The sequence below is a fragment of the Petromyzon marinus genome, chromosome 13 (assembly GCF_048934315.1).
Source record: "Petromyzon marinus isolate PM22_M1 ecotype Great Lakes invasive population chromosome 13, UKy_Petmar_22M1.pri1.0, whole genome shotgun sequence".
Lineage (NCBI taxonomy): Eukaryota > Metazoa > Chordata > Hyperoartia > Petromyzontiformes > Petromyzontidae > Petromyzon > Petromyzon marinus.
The window spans coordinates 8,114,834-8,126,786 of NC_133679.1; the positions used below are offsets into that span (position 1 = coordinate 8,114,834).

The 11,953-nt window shown below is 43.9% G+C and overlaps 1 protein-coding gene across 3 annotated transcripts in view; it reads right to left on the reverse strand.

The window, feature by feature from the left end:
- Nucleotides 1–10,315, reverse strand: part of DAPK1 (death associated protein kinase 1) — a 70,321-nt gene extending 60,006 nt beyond the window's left edge. The window contains exons 1-3 of one of the 3 annotated variants that reach the window (XM_032953329.2): nt 9,698–10,315; nt 9,420–9,522; nt 2,614–2,782 (exon numbers count right to left, since the gene is read on the reverse strand). In XM_032953329.2, the coding sequence (XP_032809220.1) occupies nt 2,614–2,687 (74 nt within the window). In that variant the 5' untranslated portion in view covers nt 2,688–2,782; nt 9,420–9,522; nt 9,698–10,315. Of the gene's footprint in view, nt 1–2,613; nt 2,817–9,419; nt 9,523–9,697 lie in introns of all 3 variants that reach the window. The other 2 variants (XM_032953328.2, XM_032953327.1) reach the window with 2 other exon arrangements.
- Between the last annotated feature and the right edge of the window lie 1,638 nt (nt 10,316–11,953).

Consider the following 11,953-nt stretch of genomic DNA (forward strand, 5'->3'; position numbering starts at 1 on the left):
ATGTTTAGCTTGTAAGCAATTTAAACCTTCATTGAAGGGGTGACTAATGCATGTCTGTTTTTAATTGGAAACCGGTGATTTTAAATGAAAACAAGTCTCTCGGGAGGTACTGCTGTGTTGCGGAAAAATTGGCGACACAGCCGTCAAGATGGTGATTAAAACCTGGCTAAGAAAACACGGCGAAAATTTAATCTGCTTTTAAAATCGGCAGGGAGCTCAGCAGCTTAATCTGCAAGCACAGCAGGATGGCAGAAAAATATACTGAAATAATATAACATTCATAGGTTTGCATAAAAAAGGCACAAGTTAAGCTTTACAACAGCAAGCCCGACATGCCAAAATGAATGTCATTTGTATCATAATCAGCTCTTGTCAATTCACTGCTGGATGAACGCCACCCAAAGCCACCACCATCTATCGCGATCGTTTGTCTACATGCCTTAAAATGAGCAAAACGAATAACAGCAAGTTGATGGCTATTGGTCACATTTCATTATTTTAATGATGTATATTTTGATATATATATTTTTTAACGCAACGGTTAGCTTCATAATGCATCAATTAGCCTGATTACGCCAATAGTTATTTTCAAATCCACTTTCAGCCAATGACAAAGAAATAAAAAATGTAGATGATGCCAGCATATTAATTTGTATTCATTTCCATAAGATGGCTTTTTAAGTGTGAAATATGGCGAATTATATTATTCAAACAGTTACTGTAGTGTACTATGTGGACCCATCTCGCCAAAACAAAGATAAGTACTGAATTTAACTTACAATTGGGGACATTTTTTTCACAAAACACAAAAATTTATCATTTTTTATGCTGCAGCACATTAGCTGTGGTGGAAGTCTTGTTGATACGAGATGCCAGTTAGCAAAAGGTGTCTGAATAAAAAAACAAAAACGATCCATCAGTACTAGCACAAAAGTGCTACCTACTGTCATCATCGGCTTTTGAGAAGATAGGAAAGCAAGGAAGGTAGCGCTAAAGCAGAGATGTAGAGATGCTGTGGGCCAGGCTACAGAGGGGCATTACCGTTTGCAACTGGAGATGAGGTTGGTGCATTATTATCTTGGACGTACAGTGGGGGGATTCTGTCGAGCGGAAAACCTGCGTAGCCCTAACATGACAGTCTCAACAGTGGCCGGTTGGCCATGAAAAAACAAAAAGTCAAAACCACTGAGACTTCTCATTCAGGCAATCGCGTCAAATACAGAAAGGCCAAGCGTGACCGTTGTGAGGATGGGGAAAAAACGAGCGTCGTTCGTTACAGCATAGCACTAAGCAAACAGTCAAATCGGGGGCCCCCCTATCCACTATAGGACCACAATTCTACGGCCCATCACATTCTCTCAGCGCCACAAGTTCAAAACGAAGAGTACTAGGCGACGGAGCCACAGACAAGGACGGGGGATACGTTTCATGGAACACATTTGCCAGCTTCATTAACGGATCTTCTAAGGCACAATCACAGCAGTTTATTTTCTCGTATTGACTACAACTTGACCTCAGCTGTTCAATACTAGGAGTCACGTACACTATAGATTTTTCTAATGGGTTAAAAGTAAAACTGCATACATTCTTGGTTAACAAACGAACCTACTGGTAATAACATGCACCTCCGATCAGCACGGTTGCTACGTATGGTGCAATAGAAGTTCAACATACATGCAATATGATGTAGTTTTTTTTATTTATCTCAGGAGCACATTATTTTCCTTGTGACACCAGAGCAGTTAAACTCAAATCAGGGTTCAGAGATGTCCAAACACTAGTCCCATCACAGCTCTTTAGACAAAGATTTCTCAGTGCCAACTTTGGCATAATGTGAACGAAACATATATAAAAAAATATACACACAATTACTACAAAGAAATCCCTAGGACAATAGTGAATGGGTAGTGTGTACGGGAGGCCTGTGTTGAGTGCAGCACTGCACTGCATTCATCATAAAGTCCAGTAACAGAGCAGTGTTTGTGTAAAGCAAAAGGTATTTTACATGTTTGCACACAGCATACGGTTACAAAAGTGGCAACATGACAAAGCATTATAGAACAGGAATCGTAATTACCTGCAAGAGTGAGCACAAACATTAATTCAATTACAGCTCGCAACACAAAGACTTGATATTCGAATTCTTTATGTTTGTCGGGCAGTGCTGTAAAGATGTCTCAAAGACCCCGTTGCACTGCATTTGATAACGTTATTTGTGTGTTTTAATATTCCTGTGAATGTGTCATTTATTATTTTACTCAAAATCCCAGTTTCTTGTATCCCCTTGGCCACCTAAATTGCAAGTTACATTTCTATAGACCCAAACTTAAGCAAGCCAGCATCCTTAAAAAAAGATGTTGCCTCACCATCAACAAACAATGCACTAGCCTGGCATGCACCACAACCTGAATTGGGAGGCATACTGTAACACAGCTATGCCTCAACGACATCAGAGAAAAGCCACAAATCAAAACATCGTAACCAAACTCATTATGAACATGAACTTTACAAAAAACTGTAACCCATGCTAAATTAGATAATGATCAAAGAAACATGAGTAAATACGTTTCTGGAACACAACCACGTGTGGTGTTGTGTGCAAGGTTAACTTACCTCCCCAGCTCTTCTCCGATCTCATAATAATCCTCCACGCTCTCCTGCCTGAAAATTGCCATTCCGGAGACCATTTGCCCTTGATCGCTGACAACATGAGCTTAGGCAGAATCGGTCTCTCTGGAACGCATGCAAGTCCACGGAGCGCGCAGGGCCACGGGACACCTCCCTGCGTGAGACACACCGCGCACACCGCACACAGACTGTCAGAAAGACACACAAACACAAACAGGTTGGGGAGATCGGGCCAGCACCGTATCCCACCTTTTTTGTACATAGCCAACCACGCTAACGGGAGGTGCGGGAAGAAGAACAACATAAACACTAAAAGCAGTTCTACACGAATTAGTTTTCAATCTAGATTTAAAAGTGCATAGCTTCAGTGGCTTCCTAATATCGGAAGGAGGAGCATTCCAGACAGCCGCAGAAGTGCATCTTAAAGCATGCGATGCATGCACCGTCTTTGTTCTATGGCTAGCCAAAAGCCACTGCGAAGATGACTGGAGTTCGCGTAATGGTTTATGCTCCTTGCCAAGATCAGCAAGGTATTGTGGTTCATTTGTGTGTAATGAGTGCGATATTCTGTGTAAATTGTCTCCCCAGTACTGTCACATAACAACTGGTAGTCATTGTATGCTAGATGGGACAAGTGAGATGTGCACTACACAATAAACCCGGTGATCAGTTCAATTTCCGGCCATGGTTTACATCAGTGGTGAGCGAGTGATATCTGAATAAGTCCTAGCCCCTCATCAATCCATACTCATGAGCGTGGTGAAACATGGTCAAACAGCCCCCCACATTCAAAAGGCGTAGGGAAGCATACTTGCAGTAGCAGAATGATAAAGGGCTGTACATCAACAGATCGAGTATAAGCCCCCCCCACCCCCATTCCACTGATGGGCATACTGAGAATTAGAATTATCGATAGTACCAGAAGAAAATTGTGCTTCTTACTTTCCAGCCACCACTCCCTGCATAAGTCACAATAAGAGTTCGTTTTAAATACGAGTGACGTACAAGATCTAAGGATTTTAAGACAGTGAGACTGGTTGGACATGTAAGTGTTCTCCACGAACTGACAATGAGAAAGTTAATGCCGCTAAAATAAAGATATAGATCTCCCGTATAGCCTTATAGGCTGTTGGGCCAAGTGCTGTTCGTGAGGGCCTAGTAAGATCGGCACAGCACGAGGTTGTCGCCAGCACCATTCTCAACCAACTTTGTCTCACCAGTGCTGATATTTATACACTGCATCCGGTACTCATTTAAGGCTGAGATAACTAAGGGGAGGCCCAGGGCATGTTCAGATATCACTCATCACTCGTGTTAACCGTGGCCAGGAATCAAACTCAGGTTGCCAAATTCGTAACCCAGTGCACTAACCACTTTGCCACTGCTTACAATTAACAGACACACATACCCGAGTATAAATGCAGTGTATATGAAAAGCATCCCTGGAGAACAGGCATATGCACACAGACGCATAAAGAAACCTGCTACAAATCAAACAAGCGGAATGTTTGGCCACAAGCTTGGCACAGGCCCCGAGTGAGAGGAGGGGCAGATGGTGGCAAAAGGACAATGATGACCACCTACAGAGGTGGGAGGCCGGGTGGGAAGGGGGTGGCAGATGGGAGAGGAGTGGCCTGTCAGTTATTCAGGGAAGCAATCTCCAAGGAAGTGATAAGAATCAGTAGCTTTCAACCGGCCAGTCCATTCAACAAGCGGGCATTTGTTCTGATAGCTCTGTTCGCTACTCACCTCAAATCCCAACCCATGACCAAACATAGACTATAGCGTCTCAAGGCGGTCCGTCTAGTGGTCAAAGAATCCGACGGGCCGGCTTATGCAGACTTGATCCACTCATGTTACATCTCCGTGTCAGTGTCGACAAGAAGCAGTGCTACTCAGCCTTACCAAGGTAATTTTCCGATAACTTCTTCGGGGTGCCAGTGGGCATTATTCCCCTCACGCTCGCGAAAGGAATGCTCAATAATGAAGCAGACCAGTGGTTTTGAAAGGTGAAAAAGCCAAGACACTTATCGGACACGTTTAGTGTTGGCCCCTCCAGGGGGTGAAAGCAGGAACCCAACAGCGGAGTGACACATATTGTTTTGCACAAGATGCATTGCAAACATCAACACGCTGTGTTCTGTAGCTCTTGGTAACGGAATGTGGCTGCGCCCCATGAATGAAACGCACACAGGCTGCCCATCCAAAGCTAAAACCTAGGCTTTGATGAGAAAGGAGGGCACAAGCCATCGAGTGTTGCCTTTCTCAAAACCATGTCCTTACTTGATAGTTACTAGAACTTGAGAGCGACTAGAAACTAGAACCACTGGATGCTAGTTTTGATGCTAAAAGGTACAGAAACAAATAACCAACTTTACAAACACATGTCCTATAGAACCTTGCGTATCCATGCTGTTGACAGTGATACTGGACATCTGCACATTTGGGCATTCACCAAATCTGCTTGACCTGGTGAACACTTGCCATAGGGAGGGGCTCCATGGGTCAGGAGACAAAAAACAGGGCGGTCACTGTGTCTCATAGACGTAACCTGAAGTATCAGCCGGTGGTTCTGAACGCACAATAACCACTGCAAGGCCCCTTAGCTAAATAAGTTGGCAGCAACAGCGCATATATTGCATACTTCAAGGCAATTGGCTGTCATAAATACCTTTACGGGTAACGAACAAAATACAGGCTGCGGTGATGCAATGCCACATTCATAGGTGTTTTTTTTACACACCCACTCTCCAGGCGAACGAGGTAACACCTTGATAGCGCTTCAGCACGACGTACGCACAAATCATTCCTTTAATCGCACAGCGGGAGGTGGCAGGTATCGGATGGGTGGCGGGTGAACCATGCCGTTGCCAAGTGACTCAGAAGAATATAAGAGATCTTGGAGGGGGGTGAAGGTGAACTTGCCCCTGCCCAGTCACCTCCTGCGTGTCCCCTTCTCTCAGTCTTAGACGCAGCATGTGAGAAAAGTGGAGCTATGACTGATCCACACTCAATTTCAATGAGACAAGGCGGCAGACTTTGGTCCTTACGAATGATCCATTTTTGTCGTAAAACATTCAAAATTGGCACAGTTAGCTACGTACGGTGCGGAAGAAGTTCAACATACATACCAATTATGGGTAAATTAACAAAAAGGATGGGGTACACCCATTTCATTGAAATCTGTCCCAAGCAGCAGGTGGTGGATGGTGTGCGTGCCAGTGTAAAACACATTGCATATATCCCACACCAAATTAAGTAAAAAGCAATCAGGGGTCGTGTGCTTCATCAAATGCTTCTGGAAAACATTCATCCAGAAGGCATATAGGCTGATGGACCAACATCTAACTTCATTTGTACGTGGTGAAACAAATGCTGTTTATTTATAGTACAAATAGCATTGTCTGTTCATTATACAATAGTAGTACTGTGCATTTTGAGCCGATTTCATCGATCTATCTCTACGGTGGACGTCGTCTTGGTGAAAATTCAATCTTTTAGCTGCCTCTCCAGCCTTTTTCTCAACTACTGGCCAACCATCGTACAACCTAACCATCTAACAACCTAACCATCTAACAACCTAACCATCTAACAACCTAACCATCGCACAACCTAACCATCTAACAACCTAACCATCTAACAACCTAACCATCGCACAACCTAACCATCGCACAACCTAACCATCTAACAACCTAACCACTGAACAACCTCACCATCGAACCAAAACATCTAACAACCTCACCATCGTACAACCTAACCATCGAACAACCTAATCATCGACCAAACTAATCATCGACCAAACTAACCATCGAACAACCAAACCATCGCACAACCTAACCATCTAACAACCTAACCACCGAACAACCTAACCACTGAACAACCTAACCATCTAACAACCTCACCATCTAACAACCTCACCATCTAACAACCTAACCACTGAACAACCTAACCTCTGAACAACCTAACCATCAAACAACCTCACCATCTAACAACCTAACTATTGAACAACCTAACCATCTAACAACCTAACTACTGAACAACCTCACCATCTAACACAAATGGCCCCTTGCATTGCGCCGTCTGGAACGCTCTTCCTTCCGACATTAGGAAGTCACCGGAGCTATGCCCTTTTAAATCTAGAATGAAAACTCAATTCTTTATAACTGATTTTTGTATTTAGTTTGTCCTTCACCCGCACATCCGATTTGCAGGGTTGGTTACGTAAGGTGCCAAAGATTTAAAAACAAACATTTACCCTTTTCGCAACGTGTCCAAAGGCCCACTTTTATTAACTTGCATATATTCCGTAACCCACCGTGTGTTCTTCGTCCTGATTCTTAGTTTAATTCCCAACACGTACCTCTCTTCTCTATGCTGCTTTGCACATCTTTCCGCTTTTCATTGCATGTTTTCTTCGTCAGCATCAGTGTTTCTCATCCGTATCTCACGGCAGGTGATTTACAATTATTAATAGCTTTCTTGTGTAGGCACATTGGTATGTTGCATTTCATTATTAAACTAAATTCCCACATACATTCAGAAGACAAATGAGATATATACTTCATCATGGGACCTCGTGATATATACTGTTGTGTAATATAAACATATAACCTTTGCTCTGTTAACTCTCAACCTTTGTCATATTACTAAATATGATAGATAGTACGCTAGTTTTAGAGAGACTGGGAAGCATGGGCTGGATTTCCATTGTACTGAAATGCATTTTCCATACACACTTTTAAAACTTGGCCAAACTTTGCATAAACACAAAATGTAACCACGTGAATATATTGATCTATGAGACAAGCATATGATGCAGTGAGTGTCCCTAATCATAACACAGTATATCACCTCGCACTGTAGATGCTGCACAATCAAACACGTGTGTGGTGTATACCACACATGCCATGAGGGTACAGTGAGTGTTTTAGAACGTACTCTTTTTGACGATACCCTCTGGCATACGCAAAGCACCACGTGCAAAATGTAAAAAAAACAGAATCGTGTACACATGCGCATAAAGTACACGCAAGCGGTGCATATAGCGATACGTACAGCGCTTTGTATGTGTGCAACACATCAAATAAGCATTCCCAATTTTGTATGTTAAATACACATACGTACAGTATGCAGACATACTAAACACGCTGTGTATAGCTAATAATACCTTTTATACAAATATACAATTCAATACATATCCATACACACATACAGCACGTTGTATAAGTATACAATGCATGTCTTATACAAGTATACAGCACGTTGTGTAAGTATACAATGCATGTCTTATACAAGTATACAGCACGTTGTGTAAGTATACAATACATGTATTATACAAGTATACAGCACGTTGTATAAGTATACAATACATGTCTTATACACGTATACAGCACGTTGTGCAAGTATACAATACATGTCTTATACAAGTATACAGCACGTTGCATAAGTATACAATACATGTCTTATACAAGTATACAGCACGTTATGTAAGTATACAAGTATACACAGCACGTTGTGTAAGTATACATCATACCTGTACAGAGGACATGCTGAAATATAAACCGACGTACCTATACAATACTATGCAATATCAGCATGTGTACTATACACATGCTGAACACTATATGCTTTATAGAGTGCTGCAGTATACAGCACGGTAGTTTAACATAATACTGAAGTCATAATGAGTTACCTGTAGACACAGTACTGTACACGCCTCAATGAACACAATGTTTTAATAAACCTCACTACAATAACACTACTAATCCATAAACACACTCTCATCAGTGCTCAGTCAAACATACAAACCTGTCAACCCCTTATCAGTGCCCCTATCTTATTACAGACCAATTCAGACCTTACTGGTGACCTCTTGCACTTATAAAGCTCAACGTTCATCCTACAAAGTCCCATCACACGAGAAGAAACACACAAACAGAACCAAATATATACAGCATTTTTTGTTGGCCGTATTAAAACGACTGTAACGCCGTGTGGACCCTCAAAACTCACATTTTTCCCTGTAAACTAATACGGAGTTAAACCGTATGGGTTGACAGGGTTATGATATTGCATACAATACAGTCTATACCGATACAGTATAATAATATATTTTGATTTAAAGCTTTCGTGACTGCAGGGATTCATATTCTTGGTTCTTTCGGTAAAGTCACCACGTAGAAGGAAAAACAATATTGCTTTATATTTTTTATTTTATTTTATTGTTTCCCTTCTAGGTGACTTCACCGAAAGACCCAAGAATATAATAACATAGCTAACTTTGACGGCGTGTGTGTGTGTGCTTTGCAAGCGGTTGGTGGCACGTTGCAGGCAAACACGCAACATTGTTGCACGTGTGTCAACGCCGACGGGACGATGGACTTTGTTGTTGTCTAATGTTTGTCGATTTTGCTCTCCAACACACGAGTTTGGCACGTTTCTGTTAACGTGACGGGGCCCTTCCACCGAGTCGGCTGTGTCAGGTGGTGAAGGGTTTAACGACGCGTTTATATTGACGCGATCTAAAACAAAACACAACCTGTATTATATGTATTAAGGATGGACTTCCTTCCTCTACCTCCCCTAACCACCTTACAATAATCGCCGTCAAGCCATGGTCGATCCACTGCTAGATGAAGTCCTCCCTCCACCACCACCAAGCCATCGACATTCCTCGCGGTGCAGCGACGAGCAAAACGTCGATTTTAATTTAATTTTTAACCTCAAGAGCAACTCTTAAATGAAGTACCGACAATCGCCTACAACATATTTAACAAAAGAATACTTCTTACAGCAGCTAACTGCGGGCCCGGGTGCTGTTTGCGAGCGCACGTTAGAGGCATGGTGGTGGGTGGGTGCCAAGATCTACACCCGGCCGCCTTTGTCTCCCCGGTGCTGATGGCCAGAACAAACACAATAACCAAGTTATTATTGATTTAAAGGCGAGAGTTGATCTCCGCGGAGCCACGGACGGCAATAGAACCAGCACCACACACACACACGCGCGCCACCGCTCCCTACACAATCTCCAATACAAATACACACGGCACCGCACCGCGGCGGCATTTACCTTCCGACGTGGACGCGGTCACCGATATCCGGACCCCGAGCCCACAACCCGCCTCCCTTTCGATCTGGACGACGATCACACGGCAGTCCCCGAAGATCCCGAACCTTGTCCACCACCACCACCCCAACTCCACCTGCGTGCCGGAGATGGACGTGCTCGTGATGCCAACAACCCCCCTGGCGTGGCCACGGACCTTTTTTTCCTCAAGATGAAACACAAAAACCCTCGTCCCACGTTCTGTCCAGAGATTTGTCCGCAGGAGAACCCTCGAGAAACTTAACCCGGTCCTCGATGCTCCATGCGCACCTGGATCTGGTCACATGCCGCCCCGAAACCACCGGACCTGGTCCCTCCGAGGTTCCTTTGCACCTGGCCCTGGTCCCCCACGCAATCAGCGGCTTGCTCAGCCTCGAGAAAGCGACACAGGGGGCAGGGAAATAAAAGAAAGGCGCTGCGATGGATGCCACAATCGAATGACGAAGGCTCGCTCAGCAGCTGCCAACCAAGTCCTTCTCCTCCTCCTCTCCTACTGCTTTCCGACAACGGCGGTAGCGGTGGTGGTGGTCGGGGTGGCGGCGCTTACAGAGTTTGTGGCTCCGCCTGAAGGTCCGCCCAGACGGGCAACGTCACTGAGAAGCCCCACCCCCACCTCCCCCCACCTTCCCCCCACACCCCCCACCCTCCCCCCACACCCCCCACCCTCCCCCCACACCCCCCACACCCCCCGCCCTCCCCCCACCCTCCCCCCACCCACCCCCCACACCTCCCACCCTCCCCCCACACCCCCCACCTCCTGCCTCTTTGCCCTGCCCGACGGCTGCGGGTGAAGCCCCTGACCACCACCACCACTACCACCTCTCTGGCTGTTGATGAATGAGAGCGTGCGGTTTCACGCAAGTCTCGTGTTGAAGCTCAAGTTGACCGCCGGCAGCTCGGGGCTCGTGAATGGTAACGTCCAGGGGGGTCGGGCAACCTGCAGCTCTTTAAAGGACCGCTCAGAGAGGTTGTTAATTAATAACCGTCTCGTATACATGTGGCATTGCGACTCCTGAAATACAGTATTTAGTTTTTTTTTCAATATTTACCGAATTCGAAACATATTCTGCTTGTTATTTTGGTTGCCCAATGCCCCGTGCCAAGCTGAAGTGAGATATCATGAATAAACTTATGCCCCGACACTGACCAAGAGTTACTTCAGTATTCAGTCAACAATGACTGCTGCCCCCAGCTCAAATATTGGGCTTCGGAAAAAGATTATGCATTACTGTGTAAAAAGAGATACAAGCGAACGGTTGTCGTAAATACGTGCAAACAACAAATAATCCCCATTGGCTATGAAACTCAATATCTGCTTGCTTGGTTGAAGAAAATATGAACAAAATCAAATCAAGAATGAACAAAATCGTATCAAACTATAATGTATTGAAATTGCAATTTCAATGCTCTTCTGCCGCCCAGCGCTACGATTTAGTATTGAAGGGCATACCTTTGTGATCGGTGCGCAATCATTGACAACGTAGTTTTTCAAAGCCAGTTTAATGGATGTTTTTGGGTTAAGCAACGTGGTAGTTTTATGCCAACATTCTTGTCGTTAACCCACCACCACCCAACAAGATTGTTACGTTTACAGATATATAACATACATATATTTATCAATGCCACATATATTATTTGTTATATGATATATTATATTTGCATATTATATAATACATTATTTGTAAACGGGACAATCTTGCCAGGTGTTGGAGGGATGACAGCATTTTTAGGATAGAACTACGTGGCCCAACCCAAAAGCAAATATCGATCGATGTATAGTAATGTTTAACATTGCAAAAAAAGTGTATTTTAACAATTCCAGTCTACACTCAGATGCGAGTGATTTAAGTAATTAATATAGTTTTGTTTGTTAAGCACCTCATCACCAATAAACAAGAACGAACGATTTAAAACCCTAGCCCTAGACCCTATTCTGTCTAGACAGGGCCTCAAATCAACAAACTACGTCAAACGGTAGCACCTGCTCCAGTACAATCACCAGCCAGTGTCGATTTGCATCCAAAAGGACAGAATGTCCTCTTTTCATGAACAAAGTCCACTTCCTATAGACACTCTTTACCAAAGCACATACCTCCACAATCCTGTCTGGGCGTACTGATCAGACGAAATGGTACAATGCTCATTTATAAACATTTTATGAATGAAATTCACAAAACTGTCTGGTGATTACGTGCACTTTGTAGAGCTACAGAAGGCATT